Below are 22,970 nucleotides of genomic sequence, written 5' to 3'. Positions count from 1 at the left end.
AAGTGTTGGTGCTGACCTTTAAAGCCCTAAACGGCCTCGGTCCAGTATACCTGAAGGAGCGTCTCCACCCCCATCATTCTGCCCGGACGCTGAGGTCCAGTGCCGAGGGCCTTCTGGCGGTTCCCTCATTGCGAGAAGTAAAGCTACAGGGAACCAGGCAGAGGGCCTTCTCGGTAGTGGCGCCCGCCCTGTGGAACGCCCTTCCAGCAGATGTCAAAGCGATAAACAACTACCTGACATTCAGAAGACATCTTAAGGCAGCCCTGTTCAGGGAAGTTTTTAACATGTGATATTTTACTGTATTTTTGGTTTTTATGGAAGCCGCCCAGAGTGGCTGGGGAGACCCAGCCAGATGGGCGGGGTATAAATTTATTATTATTATTATTATTATTATTATTATTATTATTATTATTATAGCACCTCACTGAATCAATCAGGGTTGTGCAAAGGCCTGCACCAATGGAAAAACTTGTGGTTTCTTTTCCAATGCAGTACTCTTCCACTAGAAAAAACGACTTCAAAAAAGGACTATCACAGGCAAGTGAAAAGCCATTGTTGGATCCTAGCCACAGAATATTAAGAGAATTCGTTAGATGCACATAAAAGCGATAATGGGAAATTATTGAAGTATTGTAGTATTGTAAGTGAAATGAAGGGACATCAAAGGAGAGCTAGGTGTTATAGTTTGGGTGGAGGGGGCCCTAAACCCTAGACATTAATAAATGACAGGATTTTGACTATTTGGAGTATTGAAGGTAAGATTGCAGGCCAGTGGAAAAATACAGGGAAAGTTTCCTTTCCTTTCCAAGCCAATGCCTCACCTGGGATAGAGGTGTTAATATGAGGAATACTTGGGCCTGGGAAGACAAAGGTTGCCAAGGTAATACGGCGTGTGAGAGGGGGTGATGGGGAAAGTGTGTCTTCAGCAAGGTGTGCTGGGAAGAAGGGAGAACATAGAGAGATCCACCTTGGGCAGGCTGGCTGAAGGCAAGCTGGGCGAGATGGAATCCTGTGGTGAACAAGTCCCTTTTGAGACCATGCTGTAAAATCCCAACTCCATCTAAACTCAGGAGTAACCATGTGAATAAAGCATATTTCTTACAGCTACGACAGCCTCTACCACGTCTTCAAAGAAGCACAGATCCTAGCTGAGGGTCAAGACCCCTGGAATCCCATGCATGACTTGGCAGGGATTGGGGTTGCCAGTAACAATATAATGTGGCAGTAGTTGGTAGGATTTGACTATATATAAATTAGTAATCCTATGCAAAATAACCTAGGATAAAGCAGGACAGTGTAAATTAAGCCAACAGAGTTGTACCAGATCTACACACCATTCAGTAGTGAGGCTGCTGATGCTCTGCCTAAGCCTAGCAGAGCCAGCCCTTAAAATAGTGTTCTACGCTGGGTTGACAGGTCACATGACAGAACTGAAGAGTCCACAACTGTTAGCTTCAGTATTGCTATAGCCGTGAATGCTCCCAGACCATCAATTGATCCAAGCGGAGTGTTTCAATATGTGAGTTATGAGGAACAGGTTGCTGTTATGTGGTATGAGCCTTATAAAAAAAACCTGAGGAATTCATCACTCTATGGTGAAGACACTGGAGGATGTGGTACCCATTTGTTGCAACTGTCTTCTTGTGAAAGAGATTATTAAAAGAAATAAGCTCATCCATATTCACACAGGAGTATGAATGAAAATGCTTCAAGGTTTGAGTTAAAGAGACTTAGCCATTTAGTGGGATTGTTGATCAGTCAGCATTTATTGTTCAAGGTAAATGCTTTAAAACCCTCTATCTCACAAAATTTGTAAAACAATGAGATGCCAACCAAGAGAAGTGAATAGAGGAATCCTGAATTACAGCCTAAGGTTTAACATTTACTATCCAATCCTTTGAAATGGACATAACAACCAATACCTTAGGTTCTTTAGTATAGGATGAAAAGAATTAGTGAGGTTAATTTTCCTAACCTATTGAGGGTAAATATGAAGACTACGGTGTATTATATGCGGACAGGATTAGAGGCAAAAAGACTAATCATGACTAATACAAAGAGTGACTTCAAATATTGAAACATCTGTCAGATAAAGGGATTGTCAATGCTGAAGACTGATGAGTTCAATAGAAATGGCAGTATCTCTTTGAACCGTGCTTCTGATAATATGTTGACAGTTCATTAACATCACTGTCATTTGTCAAGTACTAGGAGACTTGTACAACACGGGTGGCGCTGTGGGTTAAACCACAGAGCCTAGGGCTTGCCGATCAGGTCGGCGGTTTGACTCCCCGCGACGGAGTGAGCTCCCATTTCTCGGTCCCTGCTCCTGCCAACCTAGCAGTTTGAAAGCACGTCAAAGTGCAAGTAGATAAATAGGTACCGCTCCAGCGGGAAGATAAACGGCGTTTCCATGCACTGCTCTGGTTCGCCAGAAGCGGCTTAGTCATGCTGGCCACATGACCCGGAAGCTGTACGCCGGCTCCCTCAGCCAACAAAGCGAAATGAGTGCCACAACCCCCGAGTCGGCCACGACTGAACCTAATGGTCAGGGGTCCCTTGACCTTTACCTTTAGGAGACAGCAGTTTGCATGGCTTACATTGAGTTAATATATGAGTGCAGGATATTTCTCACTTTGACCTGTTTGCTGGCCTGGAAACAAGAATGGGTTCTTGTCCAAAAGTCTTCTTTTATTAGAAATATAAAATTTGAAGTCAAACTTTTTCAAAAGTCTGCCACTATTTATAAAGTAAAATTAAACATTTTATAATCAGTTTTCAGACAAGACTCTGTATTTCATTGTTTACCCTAGTATATTGTTGCATCGACTATGGCACAGTACGCCAGGATAAATAGTAACATAAGGTCGTTATACAGCAAATTATCAGTACATTCTCTGACACACATGATGCCAAGTAATATTTTAATCCCAATAAATAACCAAATAGACTGCTATCAATTAGAAATGGAAATAGTCTCTTATTGATCAGTCTCTGTTCAGCTTTCACAATCATAAATTGCGCTGTGGTCAAGAGTACTTAGTCCACAAACTATATTTTGAAGATGACAGAAAATAAATGAAAAGTTGCTTCATTTGCCATGGGGTTTTTTGTATGGCATACCTAATATAGTTTATTATTCTAATTCTTACAACAGAAACTAGAAAGCATTGAATTTATTTTTTTAAAAAGAGCATGTGTCACTCTTGGAACTGAAAAGATTCAGAAATGTATGAAAGCATCATTAGAGAGCTTGTCCAAGATGTTGGGTCTAACAAAACTAAATACCACAAAATTAGACCCACATAAATACACACACATTATTTTACCTTGCTGCGTTGGGATCCTGTGACCTTAGGGAAAGGCGAGGATAAGAAGTGAAATAGCAATAAGAAAAAAGTGTCCAAAGTACTCCAATGATAACTGATCAACCAAATATATATTTCATAAAAGAACTATCCCTTGCTTCCACGTCTCTGTAGGCAACTTAAAACAGAAAAACTAAAACAAGGAAGAAAAGTCTGAATCTACTTTATGCAGTTATTCAGTTAGTCCTTTTCCTCTACACAACAACTTTTCTTTTCAAAATTAGAATGAGATATTAGATTTTTCCTAACAATAGCATTAATGACTTCCAAATGTGCACAGTGACAGATACGGAAGCTGATTAATCTACTTTTTTCCCTTTTCTTGGTCACTGGCAGTTTCTTTCATTCAACCATAATTCTGCTGGATGCATCTTGCTAGAATACTCTAGAAATATATTCTGCAAAAAGTACTTTAAAATATGTGAAATTTTTACTAAGATTTATCACAGACATATAAAAGACTGAAATAAACTAGTTAACAAAAACAAACAAATGTAGTTCATGGACAACAATGATTAGTAATCGCGAACAAGGATGATGGGAGAAGACAGGGAGAGGGAGACGACAAAAAACAACAGTTCTACATCAAAACAATATTTAATGTGTTTTTCACAGTCTCTGTGAACTATTTCCATTTTACTGATGAAGAAAGAGGAACACAAAAAGCTTTCCTCCTACATTTACCTAAAAAATCTAACAGTGCACGAATCAGCACATATAATCACTTTCTGATAGTGGTCAGCATTTATTTATTTTTAAGTATATGTCCACCATATCCACTGGGCAACATTCCAAAAGCTGCTTGCATGTTGTCTTCTATGAAGGAGAATGACCCATGAACAAACAGATTCCTTACTGAGTGCCTAAGAACATTCCATTGATCTCATTCTATATATATATATATATATATATATATATATATATATATATATATATGGGAAGCCCCTGAATATGAGCATTTAGGAGGTGGGAACTGTGCAATCTGATCTCTTTATTTTCAATTAAGTAAATAACACTTTTTACTATATTTAATTTCAATTAATGGCCATTATCACATGTGCTGTAAACTATATACATCACTAAATACTTTTACATATCAAAACAAAAATGCTTCATGAATGTTCTTGATGCAGGTAGGAAATATTTTTTTCTTAAAAAACCCACATACTAACACTTGTAACATATCTACCTCCAGGACCTTTATTGGATGTAAATAATATATTCTGTATCTCTAACATGTGAGATAACAATATCCCTTAGATTTTTAATAACTCAGTTAATTGTAGTTTTTGACTTATCACACTGACACATCTCTCAAGTTTGCATGAGAAAACTACCCAAGTTCTTTTTATAAAAAAAAATGCAGTGTTTCAATGATAAAGCATATCAAGAAGATTGTTGCCCCCTAAAATAATTTATACCAAAATATGTTTGGTGTGGAGAGAACAATCTGGCTCTTAATACGGCTAAGACCAAGGAATTAGTGGTGGATTACAGGAAAAAAAAGGCGGACATTCAGCCCTTGTATATCAATGGGGAACGGGTGGAGAGGGTGGCGGAATTCAGGTTTTTGGGAGTAACTATCGATCAGGGCATGACTTGGAGCGCAAATACCACTGCTCTGGTGAAGAAGGCCCAGCAGAGAATTTATTTCCTCAGACTTTTAAAGAAGAACAATCTGAGTGAGAGACTGCTGGTGTCCTTCTACCGAGGCTCCATAGAGAGCATTCTTACATACTGTATTTGTGCTTGGTTCTCCAGTTGTACAGCTAGGGAGAGGAAGGTGCTCCAGAAGGTCATAACCACAGCACAAAGGATTATTGGTCAACCTCTCCCATCCTTGGAAGAATTGTACGGTTCCCGTTGTCTTAGGAAAGCAAACAACATCCTGCAGGATTCATCTCACCCGGGATACAGTCTGTTTGCACTACTGCCGTCTGGCAGGAGATATAGAAACATCAAGTCAAGGACAAATAGACTGAAAAACAGTTTCTACCCGAGAGCTGTGGCCCTTTTGAATGCTGTAACTCGATAGTGTGACTTGGGAGATTGATGGGTGGGGGTGTGGGTGTGGCTGGAATGTGGTTTGTGGGTTGTTGTTGTTGTTTTGCTTTTGTTGTTTTTAAGGGATGGCATCCAATTTCGTTGCACTTGTGCAATGTTGCACGTGTGTAATGACAATAAAGAATCTATCTATCTATCTAAAAAAAATAATTTATCTCTACCCTTCTGTGTGCAAGATAGGATATTACACCAGTTGAGTCTTGAGAAACACATTGATTTTGATTGTTGGCTGACAATAACCTGGTTAATCTATGAAATTATACACTGATAATGAATAGAGACATATACTCATGTAGAGGTGAAGACAAATCAAACAGGAACAAAAAAATTGCTAAGTGGCAAGGAAATCCTAGAGGATTGTGGTGAGTAAAATCCCACAGGGTTTGGTTGTGTCTTGCCAGTTGCTCCTATTCAGCATGTAAATAGGATTATCTGGAAAATATATTGCAGAAATGTAGAATCCAGGGTCATTAGTATGATAGTGAGTGACACCTCTTCAGCCTAGGGCTCTGACTCTCTATTAATTATCTTGCCATAATGGAGTACTGATGTAGAAGAGGTGACTGCTGCTGAAACCAGACCAAAATAATGGTGAGCTCAGAGACTTTAGAAGAACAGGCAATTCTTAGCCTTGAAGTTCTCCTAAATCAGCCACTTTCTTGGAAACATTGCAGTGAAATCATGAGGATGTTACTTCTTATGAGAACACCAAGGAACAATTCCTGTGAAACTCTGTACTTGGGCATAAACACCAAAGTACAAAGTATGTGAGTGGCATATCCCTTTGTACATCACCTTCATTCCTGTTTAAAACACATGTATAGCAGTAGGGTCCCTATGCATATTTGTTTAAAGAGAGAAGAATGGGACTGATATGAGATGCAGGCACCGTTCACATTTCAATCATGCTTTATGTGTTTTGACATTGGGTACAAAATGTCTTGCAAGGACCACCTCTCCTGGCTACCTTTTCCAGCATCTTTCTATCCACAGTAATAGAGGGAACATTCACCCTCCACAAAAGATGGAAGGGAAATTCACTTCATTTTGGGGTGGCAGAAGAAAGCTGAAGCAACAAGAGGGTTTTGTAAGGAAAGCCAAATCCTGTCCTTCCAACTGAAAACTTCATAGAACTTGAAGGGGCCTAACTTTAGTAATAAAATCTACAAGCAACTACCTTTGCTGGTACTTGGAGCTTTTGGATTATGCAGATTACAGCAACACACCTCATAATGGGCACTTACAGGAAGGAAGATACTGGAAACAGACTGCAACTGTGCAGCTACATCTTCACTGATCTTCTCTTGCCTTTTGAGCACTATTCTATGTGCTGATCTTGGCCTAGAAAACATTTTACATACTGCATCTAACGGACATGATGGTACAGCTTCTACCTAATATCAAGCTACAATCTCTAGGATCATGTTTTAGATTGCTTGTATGCATTTGGAGAGCAAGGGCACTGTGTTTTGTCTATTTACAACTTTTGCAAAGAATACCTTCCAAATGGCTACATTTTAAATGTGGAACAACATTCCCATCAAAGCCCTCACTAGTGTATTTTGAAAGCAGTGTAAAATCTGATAATTAGATTTTGCTTTTAGTGGTGTGGTATTCAAACAGATAAAATGGAAGGATAGTTATGCTATGTCTAAAGGTCATTAAATATAGAAAACCATGAACCAAAAAATGCTAGTTAGATGTTATGAAATAATGTACAATATAAAACGTTAAGATGTAAACAGTAATAACAATCTTACTTCAAAACTCTTGACTTCCTCTTCATTATCATCATCTTCTTCATGGCAGCTCTGAAACCACGTGAAAAGAACACCATACTTACAAACGAACTTTTAAAGTCAAATTCTCTTGTTTTACTGAGAAAAATCTCCCACTTTAAAAAATAAAAATAAAAATACATGTGCTAAGTACACACTGTGCAAAAGTACATGTGCTAAGTACACACAAGCGGACTTCCCCATACCACATGGTTTGCCCCTTCCTATTTTCTTCCCTGAAGTCTTCTATGTTTCATGTAATATGCTCTGGAGAGTCCCCAACCCCTTGGAGCAGTGGGAAGAAAAAGATAGGGAATCCCCATTGTGCAGTACACACAGACTGCTGCAACTGGGTATTACCCCATGTCTTTTACAGTGCTTGTGTGTGTTTATAGTGATAAGCAAACTACCTTGGGCTCAGTTTTTAACTGAACTCAGCCAACAGATATATTTTACTCAAAAAAAATTACACCAGCTGCATAACAGAGTCTGATCCCTACCCCAAGACCCTCCAAATACCATTTCCTTTAGCCCTCTACCTGCCTGTGGCTTTCAGATGCCCTGGGAAAATAACATTTCTCGAAGCTCCTAGCATATTGCAAACACTGGAGCGAGAGACACTTATCCCTCCCAACCTACTACTGTAACCAGTAAATGGTGGGTGGGCTGAGTCAGATTAAAACCTGAGTTAGAAAAGGATATGGGGAATCATATGGGGAATGATTTTTTAAGGGAAGCATTGCGAGTCAACAAGGTTTGTATTTAGAGTCAAGCATTTACAAAACTTGACACCGCTACTAGAGATAGAAAAATTGGGTGAAAAAATGAAGAAAATACCTTTGCCATTATATCAGCATATGCCATATAAAGATAATCTTCTTCCAGTTTACTGTAGTGTAATAAAATAAAGAACAAGTGGTTACTGTTTATCATAAAAGAGACAATTGTTACATACCCATGAAGGGTGCTTTTATGCGCCTGTAATGTTACATCAGGTAGCAGTTACTCCTAGTGGTGCAGGCCGAACAGATCATTGTCCAACTTTGACAAGGCTTCTGATGTTTTGCTGTCTCTATAGCCAGTTCTATGGTGGCAAGCCACCTTGGCTGTGAGTCCTGGAAGACCTGCTCCTCCCTTGCAAGTCTGTTTTCGTCTGGCCTGGCAAGACAGGGCCCTGACTGACTCTAGCTGCAGAAGCTGAGACTGCTTGACAGACTCTTAACAGATTCACTATTGTTTAGTGAATTTTGGTGGGGTGAGAGGTGTTTGTTGCTGTTATTGAAAAGTGGCAAACAAATAAAAAAATCCCTCACATTATTTTGCCTGTTCTCCTAGAATATGGTTTTCAGCAAATCAAATATAAACAAACAAGGTCATAACGACAATCATTATACCAAAATATTCAGTTAGTAATTGTTTTGTGCTTTTACTTCAGTAACAGAAGAAAAGACATCAACATCTTTCAAAATTCAACTTTGCTCAACTTTAGCTAAAACATTTTAGTTGAAATAGCTAAAGCCTTTTCTCTCTTAGTGATGTGTATTTTTTTAAAAAAAGAGATATAGATGAATTCAAAATTAATTGGTATTTATACTTCACAATCCCATTCAAAATCCTAGGAGGGAAATAACTAAAGAACAAATAAAACACTGTGTTATATCCAACCAAGACATACTCAGAACACACCCGCTGAAATCAATGGATCATGGCTAGGCCTGTGATTTCATTGGGTCTACTCCAATATTGATTTAGTACAATACAATTCTATGAACTGGCCCTAATTTATTTTCATTTAGCCCATTACTATTTCCAAGTGAACTAAAAATGCAGATCTGGAGAGAAAGCAATTAATGAAAAATCATATCTTCCCTCGCCCATCACTCTCACCATTTTTCAGTTAATGCTGTTCGACTGAACAGTAAAATAAGCTGGTGCAAAGGATCAACTCTCTTAATACATTCATCTTCTTCTGGTGGTTCTTCTCCAGGTTTCTATTAAAAAATATGAAAACATCAAGATTTTAAATATTTGATAACTTGTAAATGTGTTTATGTAGAAGTCTTATTCATATGCCATCAAATTTACTTCCATATAATTGGGCTTAAATGAGGGATGCTTGAGGAATTTGTTCTTTTCAATATGAGCTGAACTAATCCACATGCCTCAGACTAATGTGTGGATCAGAACTCAATTGTCCAAAGACTTTCCCCTTTCCCAGATATTATGTCATAGCTCTTGACTAAAAAAAATACATCAAACTATGCAGTTTTTTTTTCTTTAAAAATGTTTAGGGATACTCTCATTTTCCTACTCATATTGAAATACTGCCCCTCAATGAGGCCAAACTTAGATCCACAAAATTTTTAGGGGTATGTGTTGCATACCCCTGCATCCCCCCAGAAAAAAGCACTGAAACTATGTTTTAAAATAGCATCTGCTAGCTACAAGAACCTGTGAGTCCCTCTGCACAAGAGTCACCAATAGGATTTTTAAATGGCTTTGCTATGGTCTCTTGAGAGTCTAAACTTAATCATATTGGCTAAAGAATTTCTAATGCCAACTGATGTCCATAAAAAAAAATAACCACAGTCTCATGTCTTGTTGAAATCACTTTTATCTGAAAATCACATTGCTGCTTGCTCATCGCAGCTCCAAACATGGAACTGGGGATCTGACTGCATTATCTTCCCCCACATTTCCTTCATTGCCTCCAGTTTCCTGCCTCTCTGGATCTTACTTGCTGAAGCAGGTATTTTAGTCCAGCTGTTCAAAGTTCCTTTGCAGGGCTCCCTCTTGCCTGCTTTCCTGTTTCCACTTGATCCAGGAGTTTCAATGTGCCCTAGATTTAGGGACTGGGAAAGGTCTATTTTTCTCCCTATCCTAAGAATATGGTTGATCAGGCCAATGGCCCAACATATCTAGCACCCTGTTTCACAGTGGCCAAACAGATGTCTGCAGGAAACCAGCAAGTAAGACCAGAGCACAAGAACACTCTCCCCTCCTTTTGCTTCCAGCAATTGGCGGCATATTCCCTGACGTTGCCACCTCTTGGAACTGCCATGCTGTGCCCAGCAATTGCCCTCAACATCAACAAAAGGTTTTAAATACCACGAACTGCAAACATACTGCTAAATCTTCTATCAGTGTGTCTTCAAAGTAGTGGTCTTCTGTTTCCACCCACGACTTGTCATATCCTTGAAGAAAGAGATTGACAGCTCGATGCCTGAAAAGGAAAAGGGAAAGTGGTGTGTGTGTGTATGTGTATATGGCCATTCCATATTAGTCTAAAATTTTGAACATACCGAGTAAGCAAAATAAATAACTACAACTGGTGAACAATTTTTTTAAAAGAGGTCTTTGTTGTTAATTCCATAAAGCTTATTATGAATTAACTGGATATTATATGAGGATTCACTGACTATTAACATTCTATAAGCATGATCTGAAACTACATGTCACCTTTCCTCCCTTCTATAAAGTATTGACTATAAGAAGATTAAATAGATAAATAGATAGCTAGCTAGATAGATGATAGATAGATGTGTGTGTGCGTGTGTGTGTGTGTGTGTTTCATGTTTTGTGGAATGTGATCCAATTTTGAAACTGAATTCTGATGTTATAGTTTTCATTCTCATTGCATTACATTGTACACTGCTTAGAGAGTATTGTGATTAAACATTATATAAATTGTCTAAATCAGTAAATAAAGTAAGAAGCCTGTACTCTACGTGGGGCTGCCCTTGAAACTGACCCAGAAACTCCAGCAGGTGCAGAATGCCACGGCGAGACTCTTTACATGGTCCTCACCACAGGATCATATTCACCCAGTGCTATCCCAGCTGCACTGGCTCCTGGTGGAGTACAGGATCAGGTTTAAGGTGCTGCTTTTTAACCTTTAAAGCCCTATACCGTCTAGGACCCTCATACCTATGGGACTGTCTCCTCTGGTATGCCCCACGGAGGACCTTACAGTCTGCAAACAACAAGACTCTGAAGATCCCGGGCCCTAGGGAAATGACTGGCCTCGACCAAAGCTGGGGCGTTTTCGGCCGTGGTCCCAGCCTGGTGGAACACTCTCCCACAAAAGACGAGGGCCATGTGGGATTTGACATCTTTCTGCAGGGCCTGCAAGACAGAGCTGTTCTGCCAGGCCTTTGGCCAGAGTGCAGTCTGACCTATTTTCCTTTGTATAAGAACAAGCATGAAGGGGGCCTCCCAGCCTGTTCACAGGTCCTTATATGATCAGTGAAAACAGTTGGTCCTAGCAAGTATTAACCGCTCTCAGTCTTAACCTGATAACTTCCATTTGTCCAGATTTTAATTTGTCTGAATTAATTTTAAGATGTATTTTAATTAACTGGTGCCTATTTTTATGTATACTGTGTTATTTGTATGATGTTAGCCGCTCTGAGCCCGGCTCTGGCCGGGGAAGGCAGGGTTCAACTAAAAATTATTATTATTATTATTATTATTATTATTATTATTATTATTATTATTAAGTTTCTTTTAGCAAAGTACAAGCAGAGAAGCCGCTATGATTGCTCTGATCAGCCACAATAATTTTTAAAGGAAGTGTATAGCCAACCTGCTAGGCATTTTTAAAGTTAACCATCTTAGTTCCTTGTTCAATTGTATTCCCTCATTCACCCCTCCCCTCCTAGTTAGCGATATACCTAGGTGGACAGCAATATATTATACACAAATCTTCATGATCACACGCACCGTGGAAGATTATATAGTGGTGCCATTCTGAAGCAAGCTACCACCGCTCTTTTTCTCTGTTTGGATAGAAGTTTATGCCATACTGCTTTTTTTGATCTCTGAGGATGCTCAACCTGTAGCGCACAAGGAAACAGAAAACAGAAATCAGACACCTCTTCTAGACTGTTGCTTTATTGTTGTTTTTTAATTAAAACCTCGTAACAGTTGCAGGCCAAAATTAGTATGCTGAAGTATGGTGTTAGCTTCTTATTGGTTCATCTAAAATGCCCTAAGCCTAGAACACAGTGTCCCACCCAAAATTATCCCCAGTTAGGACATCATGCTCTACTGGTTTTTAAAATGTAATAAATATTATATGCAGTACTATGCATATAATTTGCATAGTATGTACAATAACCAAATGCACATATATGCAATAGATGCAATAACCAAATGTTATATAAATGGCAAAATGAAAACCTTTTTAAAAGGTTCTGGTCATTCCCATTCAAACCTTTGCCAGAATATTATGGCCACAATCTAGAAAATTATGCCCACAGAAAGTCTTTGAAAATATGTTTCTTGAACAGCTGCTCCCCTGTTGCCCCACAGGAAACTGCTTTTAAAAATTAGATTTCAGAAGTCATTTGTAATACAGCATGCAAGTCTGCTGTCCAAAGGAAAATAAAGCAGATGTTCCACAGGAAACATGGAAGATTTTGGATATGCTTAAAGTTATCTGGAATATAGCTTACTACTTCTAGTAGTGGGGGTAGATGAAGGGACTAGAAGGGGAAAAGCTTTTCTTTTTAACTTCCCCACTTCTGATTTGAAAAATAAATAATAGTTCAGAAAACATTTAAACTACCCGTGGCATACTTGTTTATTTTGTAAGAAAGATCAAGACCATTAAAAAGAATTTAATGTTAATTGGAGTTAAATAGAATTAGCTAAAACATAAAATATAAAGAAAGTTACAAATGTTGTGTACATTGGTCACCACAGATTTACTTGGGAAACAATATTGGTCTTTATAGTTAATCAAAAGTTAGTACTTCAAATCACATACTGGTGAGGTCACTTTTAAATTAAAGAACAGATCTCTGATAAAAGAGACAAATTTACCTAATTACCATGGGAGGGAAAGACATAAGGATCATACTGTGAATATGGAAACTTAATTAGTCAGGCAAAGAAATCAAAGCACCCTTTGGAGGTAACTGTGTATTACAATTGTGTATTACAAAACAACCCTCAGTGCAGAATAAACAAATGTGGAACAAGCAGGTTATGAGAATGGGCATTAAAAAATGTGATTTAAAATATAAATTAAAAGACAAAAATATATTCATGGATAAATAAAACTATTAATAGGTAAAGCTAACATAATTAGCAATATGAAAAGACACTCCATACTTCCCCTTTTGAAAAACTTTCTGCCCCGACTAGGGAATTTCTGGAAGTAATAATAAAAAGTAAAGTAATAGATGAAGCAAAAAATGAAAGACCAAAACAATGTACTTTATGTCACATATAGCTTTGGAGAAAAGTGGAAAACATTAAGACTTGATGGCTTTTGATTTAGGGCCAAACAACACACAAAGTCAAACATGTCACCTGGAACTGTGTGGATATTTCTAAAAGTGTACACAGCAGTCATTTTGAGACCCAATCAGGATCTCAGTAACATTTCCTCCTGCACTGTGTAGTCTCATGAACAACTCCAAAGCTGCTAATTGGCATGGGAGGGAAGCTCTATTATTGTGTCAGTGGCATGTTTCAAAATATAACTGCAAAAAACCAGTCTAACTGGGAGGATTACCGTAAATCATGTTGACTTTACTCTGGTGGTAAGGTAAAGGTAAAGGGACCCCTGACCATTTGGTCCAGTCGTGACTGACTCTGGGGTTGCGGCGCTCATCTCGCTTTATTGGCTGAGGGAGCCGGCATATAGCTTCTGGGTCATGTGGCTGGCATGACTAAGCCACTTCTGGCGAACCAGAGCAGCACACGGAAACGCCGTTTACCTTCTCACCGGAGCGGTACCTATTTATCTACTTGCACTCTGACGTGCTTTCGAACTGCTAGGTGGGCAGGAGCAGGGACCGAACAACGGGCGCTCACCCTATCATGGGGATTCGTGGTGGTATGTGCCATTAAATTGTTAATCTCCTACTCATGGACAGCATGGAAGTTTTAAATGAAAGCTAAAGAAAATCATTGAGTTTTCCCAGCAAATACTGTGGATCTCTGTATTAAAAATACTTATGTATGCACTTCCAAGTTGTTTTTCTGTAAAATACACATTCTGAACAAAATAGATTCCTGTGTCCATAATATTTTCTCCATACTGTACTATTGTGGTAGGAATCCCAGATTCCCAAATTGTCACAATGCTACAAAAAGTATATTTGAAAGCCGTAGTTGAGTGCCTTTTTAAAATACACTTTAAGAAAATTAAAATATATATATCTAACCTGTTCCAGATGAAAAAGTACACTAGCTATATCCAGGACCCTTTCCACCGTCTTCTCTGGATCTGAAGTAACTTCAGTCCTGTTTGGTAGATCTTTGTAAAGAGCAACCTGCCACCTAATGGCGGGATCTTCAAGCTGCAGGAAGAAGGGATTTTATGAAGAACGTAAGCATTAAAAATAAGTATCAACTTGCTAGGACCATTATAATCCATTCTTCTAACCAGAACTAGCCTATGTGGGTTTGTCAAGTCTTACCCCATCTTTTCGTCCAGAATTACTAATGCTGGGCAAATAATCAAGTAGCAAGATACAACCTACAGCAGGGGGGAATTTATATAATTCACACCTCTGAGACTAATACATGGACCAAAATGTAGCTATCCTTTCAGATTTCACACTTTTCCAAATTTTGTGATAGAGTTATTGGCTCAAAAATGTACTGAAATGTTTAAAAATGCATATTTTAGAATATATTTTTAGAAATCTCAGTTAAAGTACATATTTAAATACAGATAGACACACATGCACTGCAGATTAATGTGGAAACGGGGTGGACAAGTGCAAAGCTGACATGAACTGGACCAGTCCATCCATCCCTACCTCCAGATGTTGTTGAATGACAACTCCCATCATTCCTAACCACTGTTCATGTTGGCTGGGGCTAATGAGACTTTGAATTCAACAACATCTGGAGAACCACAGGTACCCCACCCTTCTCAAAGGGGATAAAAAAAGCTGTTTTGACTTTCTAGTCCTTTACCTTGAAAGTTCCAGCTGCTACCATGATAGCATGATAGTTAATGAGTTTCAGTGGTCCCTTGGTTAAGGGCAGATCATAAATAGCATTATAAAACTTCTTAAATTAGGCCAGTACTATTTCAAAGCAGGAGTGTCTACCTTACTGAATACAGCAGGGCTTAGTTCTGAATAAACATTCATAGGACCACACACGATGCAAGAAGTGGCAAAAAAAAAAGCACCCCTGACCATTAAGTCCAATCATGGCCGACTCTGGGGTTGCAGTGCTCATCTCACTTTATTGGCCGAGGGAGCTGCGGGGATTTGAACCGCTGACCTTCTGATCGGCAAGTCCTAGGCTCTGTGGTTTAACCCACAGTGCCACCCGCAAAGTGGCAAGTGAACAGCAAATAACAGATAAGAGCCAGATGCCGGCATAAATGAGGCTACAACTTAATTGTCACAGAAAGAAGAGATTTGGTGTAGGCATGGATTGAATGATCAAGCAGCACGTAGGTTACTCTCTTGTACATAAGCTTGCAAACATAAAATACACTATTTCCCCCAACCATGCCTCTAATCTACTCCCCATCGTTGTCATGCAGATACCAAGCAGCCAATATCTCCATTAGCTCAAAGACAGAACTTTTCAGTAGCTTAACAGTTCCAACTGCTGCAGGATAATTAGCCTTCCAGATATACAATATGATATATTGTTCTTTTATTGTATATTCCTTTCATATTTATATATTGTTCACTGCTCTGAGGAGCTTTGGAGCAAAAAGTGGTGGGTGGGTGTCTGTGCATGTATATTAGGATTATTCATTAATTTATATACTGCTTAATACCAAGATGGCTTTTAAGACATATCTAAGAATCATTGTATATTGTATAGAATATTGTATATTACAGTGATTCAGAAAAGGTTCTGCACGGCAGTAGCACGATGTGGAGGCATTAAAATAAAAGAGCTCTCCATCCATCATGTAGATTGCAGAGTTCCTGCGCAAGGGCCAGTTGCTCCCAAAAAAATGCAGTACAGTGGTACCTCCGGTTAAGTACTTAATTCGTTCCGGAGGTCCGTTCTTAACCTGAAACTGTTCTTAACCTGAAGCACCACCTGAAGCTAATGGCGCCTCCTGCTGCTGCTGCGCCGCCGGAGCACGATTTCTGTTCTCATCCTGAAGCAAAGTTCTTAATCCAAGGTACTATTTCTGGGTTAGCGGAGTCTGTAACCTGAAGCGTCTGTAACCCGAGGTACCACTGTAGTGTCATAGAAACTTTCCAGTTGAGGGTGCAATATACATGGTAAGCAACTCTTACATATTACAGCTGCTTCAAAGAGCTGCTGCCACACAAAAGTGCTTCCAGCAGATGAGTGAAACATTGCAAAGGTTAATTGCCACTAAGCCAGTAGCATACTACTCCAAACAAACCACAATGTGAAGCCAAAGTCTGTTTGAGTGCAACCATCACAATCCCTGGTTCACAATTAACACCAAGTCAAGGACAGTGATTTGTTGCTCCTTCTAACATTAGGGAAGGAGCAAAGCAGAAGTAATCTGTGAGTACACTCTATAAGTAGAAAACTAAACTGGATATTCCTGAACTATGTGCTTTAACCTAAAAGGCCATTAAAACAGCTACACAAAGGAGTGTTAGTTCCTATGAAACACAGGGCAAAGCATGAGATATTTGACTCTTTTTAAAACAAAAAAACCTCAACTACACAGATGGTATCATGAACACCATACAGAAGATGCAAGGGGGACCAAGATGCAATACTTTAAAATTACCTTGCCCTGTAAGTGAAGGTTATTACGTATAATATCTCGAACTTCATCTTCTGTGTCTTTCTGCCAAGAAAATATACATATTATCAATAGGTTCATTTTGTTACAAGCATGCAGTTCTGAAAATGCTATATAACAGATCTGTAAGTTAATCATATTTGCCAGTAGTCAAAACAGAACAGGTTATATTCTGAATGGTGGTGGTAAGACAGTATATGGTATATTAGATTGTAGTTTATTCTGTTACTAATATCTGCCTTAGGTGTGGGTGGCAATTGCCCTGTTAACTGTGGAAACTACTGTAGTTGTGCATGTGTTTCCTTTGAGTATGGTGTGCAGAAGACCTCTGGTGCTTTTGAAAACATTAAAAAAGAATACTTGGGGGGGGGGATCCAGTTCTCACTCATCCAAGTCATTTATAAAGATGGCAAACAACAAAGGCCCCAGAACAAAACCTTGCGGCACCCCACTTGTCACTTTTTTCCCCAGGATGATGAGGAACCATTAAAGGGGGCCTAGTTGAAAACTGTGTTATTTGTTTCATATCCCTGTCTGCTTCATTAAACTTTGCAGTGCAGCCCTGCATATATAAAAAAGTGATCGCAGCTCTATGCATCCTGTCTGCAGTACCCAAATCCTGTTTAGTGATGGTAAAACCACATCATTTTTATATGGTCAATTTATGAAGTGGGTGAGTGAGTGACGCGGCTGTGATGGGGCATGGCTGATTCACCACTGGCTCCTTCCCATAAGTAAGCCCCATTCAGTGCAAAGGAACCTCCTGCGCCCCTTTGCTGCAACCTTGCCTCTTGCATGCAGGTGCCCCGTGCTACTGGGAAATGTGGCAGCTACCAACACACCTGAAAGCAAGAAGCAAGCAAAGTTGAAAAGTAGGGAGAGAGGATGGACTTGGGGCTTCCTCGGTCATGCAGTCCTACTCACTGAGAAGCTACACTGAGTGCAAAGGGACTTTCTTTCAGGTAAATCGGCCCAGAAAGGAGAGGAAGTTGCGCTTGGAAATGGACAGAAGCTTAAAGAAAATGAGGCAGGGGGGTGGTAAAGACGACAGGATCTGGTTCTGGGCACTGCAGAGAAATTTGAGACAAAGTAAGAAACCACATATGCCAAACACACCTCGCAGGATAAAGCATTTTCCCTATAGAAATAATTATGAAGAATGGCAGGTATTGAAAAATATATAGGACAAGTAAGAGGGAACACATCACCTCTCTGCCAACCTAGATATAAAAGCAGATCTGTATAGTTAACCTACCATACTTAATCTGTTTTTTGCCAGTGCAATTAGTTCTTGGTCACCAGGGGCACAAATATTTAGCCCAACAGGCAGAAGTCTTTTTAAAGCTGCCACAATAAGGGACGTCTGTGTTGAATAACGATCACCTTTCCGCTTCATTTTTTTCCTTTCCTGATCAGAAACAGCTGCCTGCAATATATAAGAAGAAATCATTTTCAAGTTGTAAAAAGAACAATTGGTCTTACCTGAAGTGTAGTTTTGAGAGTGGGGCGTCGTATCCAATGGAATGGAATGGATGTTCACCCTGTTGTGAGACACTACTAGACAGGAGCAAAGACTTGTGGGAAGTAGGCTGGACTCCCTCAGTTTTCTGGATTTGCCAAGCCAAGTACTGACAGAGTCCATAAAGAGAAAAAAAATACCTGCCTACTTCCCCCTTCTGGAAATTTCTATAATAAAATCTCTAAATTGCTAAGTATCTGAAAGGCAAGGAAACACAACACAAGGAACGTGACAAACTAGCACTCAGGTTAGGCCATATTCCTCCCAACACTGTATAGCAGACCCCTATGGTTGGGTCCATTGGATACAATGCCCCATTCTCAAAACTACACTTCAGGTAAGACCAGTTGTTATTTTTAGTTCATGGGGCGTCATATCCAATGGAATGGGACATACCACAGCGGAGTCACCAATTCAGGCAGGTCCCATTTCTGCAATACACTGACTATAATACCTGTTGGAGCACCGTAGGACCAAAGACTGCCTGAGCTGAGGACAGCTGGTCCAATTTGTAATGTCTGGTAAAGGTGGAAGATGCCAACCAGGTGGCTGCCCTACAAATGTCCAACATGCGCCAAAATGTGAGATGGATGGGGTAATTTAAGGGAATGATAAGGCAAGAAAATACAGGCCCTAATCCATCTCGCTGTTGCTTTGGATAGACGAGTGAAAGGATACAAATATAGAGTCAGTATTTTGGAAGGATTTTGTACAATATAGGTAGACTTTGAGAGCTCTGTGCACGTCCAGGGAGTGCCAGGCTTGCTCCTTAGGATGTTTTGGATGTGGACAGAAAGTCGGGAGAATCAGTTCTTGTTGGACATGGAACCTAGATAGCACTTTCAAAAGGAAGGAATGGTCTGAACATAGCACCATCTCATCCTTGTGGAAAATACAAAGATGTTTAGGTGTAGAAAGGGCTGAAAACTCTGACACTCTGCATGCCAAAGTGATTAACACCAAAAAGAGAACTTTGAAAGAAAGGATAAGGGAAATCTAAAGAAAAGGGGGGCTTCAGAAACTAGTAAAAAATTTAACTGAGTCAGGACAGCTGAGAGGAATGAACTGTCTGCATCTAGACAGAAGGAAAAACTGAGGGAGTCCAGCCTACCTCCCACGAGTCTTTGTTCCTGTCTAGTGTCTCGCAACAGAGTGAACACCCATTCCATTCCATTGGATACAACGCTCCATGAACTAAAATACGAAAACAGTCACCTATTCAATATAGTTGACCCCCCAAAAAGGGGCACAGGAGGAAAGATTATCACACACAACAAAAACCAAGACTCTAAATGGAATCTGGACTAATTTTTATCATTCAAGCATTTGTTTTAAAAAGATGATGGAAACAAAGGAAGCAACAAGAAGCAACAAGCAACTATGAAGATTATCACCATAAATCCTACACTACTCCATCATAAACATGAGTAGTCTGGCAAGTTTTCAATATTTGCCACACTTGCGAGGAAAAGGCAGATGAGCATTATGAGCAAATGTGTAATTTGGAGAAAGTTGGACTTGGTTATTAATCGCTTAGAGGTTTTATTACTATCAAGCAGTCTATACATTTTGTAAAATAAAGAAACAAATGGAAAAACACGTTCCAAACTAGAGGAGTTTGCTTCCAACCTATACCAATCCAAAATTCTTATTCATCTCTAAACCAAGTATTCTTAGAAAATATGGTAATGGTATAAAGAATGTATATGAAATGTAAAAGATTATTAATTCCAAAATTGTTTTTGCTGCAACAACTTAAAGCAAAAAGGGGATTGGTCAGTATATGCTGAGAAAATTCCATACAACTTCTGTAGTTTTATATACCTTAGACATCTTGGACTTTGTATCAGTAATAAGGAAAGACATGTTGTTGATTTCATTCTGCACAACAAAATTTTGTTCTTCCCTTTTAAAATTCTGAAATTGTATAAAGAACATTTTGTTAAATACACAAATTAGAAATCAGAAGACACCCTCAATCCTTCTTACTCGTGTGTGGAAGAATCAACCCACAATCCCTGGTTTAGAGTAATGTCTGAATGAAGGACTGTGGTCTGTTTTGCTACAAACAAACATAAAGCCAAGGTTTGGTCTTAGTTTACCAATCATAGTTTGAGGAAACCAAACCATAGCCTTGTTTTGGATATAATTCTGAACTAGGTATTGTGGTTTGAGTCCTCCATGCACTAGGGAGGAGGAGTAAAACAGTCAGGTAGTTCATCATGAATGCATCTGTTAGCTATGGTTAACCACAATATGAAAACTGGGTCCTTCAAACCTTACTTCAGGACCTGTATAAAGTTTATCTTAGTCATCAAGACCTGTATAAAGTTTATCTTAGTCACTAGATTCAATTTATAATATAGTAAATTAGGCATTTAAATATAGTATAACTAACCTTTACCGGTGAACAACAGTCGTCATTAGAGATTGAACTAAATGTAGGTGCACAAATAAATATTTGCAGAATCCGCAAATAAATATGACAGTGGTGATACAATACAAGCCTAATACAAATGAACTTTTTGTAACATTTTAAAATGTGGAAAATGCTATATATTGTATACTCTGTTCACTCTTCCTAACAATCCTGAGAGGGCACAGTAGCTTCCATCTTAAGTGCCTCCACTGAGAAGTTTGGGCTTTAATTCAGGTCATATGCCTTTTTATTCACTGAATCACATCACTGCATTAATACAAACATCTGCTAGGAAATAAATGCACACTCACATATTCACTAAGGAATTGTATAAAACTGCCACCAGTTAAACAAGGTATGGACTTTTCAGAAATGACACCTTCCACAATCTCTTTAAAATTATTCCTTGTTTAATGTCTGCACGAAACTTTCCTCTCAACCTTTTGGTTCCTGTCATATTGTCTCTCTTTCCATATCCCCTACAATGATGGGCATTCTATCTGTTTTGCTATAAACAAAAATAATGCATTTACATGGGATTTTGACCAGTAAATGAATACATCAGCAACCATACGAAACAGGTCCTCTGCCTCTGGATTAGGTTCTTTTAGCCACTTTGCTCTGAAATTAAATAAAGAAAAATGTTTTCCATCACTTTTATTATTCCAGATAAAGCGGTTTACAAAATTTTCATAGAGCATTTACCAAAGCCTGCATTTATCTTAACTTTCTGGACTAGAGATTGTACTTCCCCACCTGTTCTCTCCACTATTCATTTCTGATAAAGAGTGAGGAGTCTGGGTGTGTAATCATTCTGGCAGAGAAGAGATTACAACTTGTGGATCACAGACTCACGGAACCCCAAAATACTGCTTTGAGGTGTGTGTTTTTCCATCAAACTGAGTATAGATAATGAAATAAATAAATGAATAGATTTATAAGCCATGTACCTGTTGTAGTCCACAAATCTAATCAACAATGGGTAGAAGGCGTAAAGGTCCCGGGCCAATATTGTGAACTCATCTAGGATGAGGAGTTCTGCCTCAGACATATCTCCTCGACCTTCTGCTCTTAAATGTTCTTCATCAGATATAACCATTGCAGCTTTTTTCTTCAGTTTCTCCATCAGTGGCAGAAAATGCGTTTTCAGGAGCTGAGGCTTCACTTTGCTTATGATAGGCTGAGAAAACACTATGTAAGGAATTCATTAATTTTATAGCATACTAATATATGAAACTATACTAAAAGATGTTGCATTCCCATAGTAGGTATATTATATTCCAATGACTACTCTCTTCCTCCAAACATCTGTTTCACTGTCAAGGACCTGGTTCAGTTCAAAGGCATGCAAACCTGGAATCGCCTACTGAATTCTGTTCAATTCCACCTATATCCAGTCTTTTGCAAAATCTTGTCAATTCTTTGTTCCTATCACTAGAACTACTTACACTGTCTGATAATTTAGAATACCACAGCCTATTGTCCTTGCTGGTCTTTTCCATTTAACACTCTTCAATCAATTAGAAATCTGTCTGCTGAAATAATCTATGTTTACATTTCTCTATTTCTTATTTCTTTTTAATGTATCCTTGTTCGGCTTAAAATCCAGAATTGTATTAAGTATTTGCATAGCAATGGAATCCAAGCAAAAATAAATTAAATAATTCATATTATTATTTTTCTTTCATTTTACCTGCTAATTTCTTCATCCAGGCTCCCTCATCTATGCCCAAATTATTATGTATGATTTTCAGTATATTTCCTAGAAGGGTATTCATATGCTCTGAAGTCAAAGCCGTGCAGCACATTTCACTATTGTCAGGATTGCTTTCTGGTCCATGCTCCCACCAGTGTGACATGTAGCTACAGAGCATAGGCAGTACAACTTCCATTACATGAGGCATTTGTGTGTAGCGAATGCCAGATTCAGCTAATTCCACAATTTCTTCCATTAGCTTCTCCAGAGAAGGAATGTTCGGAGAAAGTTCTTCTACACTGTTTGGTAAGCTAAGACCTAAAAGAAATAATATCAGTAACAATTAAAAAAAAACTTTACTTGACACCAATAATGAACAAACTCTTATATTTATCCTGA

The 22,970-nt window shown here is 38.9% G+C and overlaps 1 protein-coding gene across 1 annotated transcript in view; it reads right to left on the bottom strand.

Moving 5' to 3' along the window:
- The window catches only part of RYR2 (ryanodine receptor 2), a 246,664-nt gene that overhangs the window by 46,173 nt on the left and 177,521 nt on the right, over window positions 1–22,970 (bottom strand). The window contains 12 exon segments of the mRNA XM_083606142.1: window positions 7,193–7,243; window positions 8,048–8,099; window positions 9,098–9,201; window positions 10,337–10,433; window positions 11,933–12,045; window positions 14,389–14,523; window positions 16,923–16,982; window positions 18,193–18,363; window positions 20,281–20,373; window positions 21,409–21,496; window positions 21,826–22,066; window positions 22,569–22,889. Of these exon segments, the coding sequence (XP_083462268.1) occupies window positions 7,193–7,243; window positions 8,048–8,099; window positions 9,098–9,201; window positions 10,337–10,433; window positions 11,933–12,045; window positions 14,389–14,523; window positions 16,923–16,982; window positions 18,193–18,363; window positions 20,281–20,373; window positions 21,409–21,496; window positions 21,826–22,066; window positions 22,569–22,889 (1,526 nt within the window).

This window comes from Podarcis filfolensis (genome assembly GCF_964270895.1).
Source record: "Podarcis filfolensis genome assembly, chromosome: 3".
In the NCBI taxonomy this organism is placed as follows: Eukaryota; Metazoa; Chordata; class Lepidosauria; order Squamata; family Lacertidae; genus Podarcis; species Podarcis filfolensis.
This window is presented reverse-complemented; position numbering and strand designations above follow the sequence as displayed.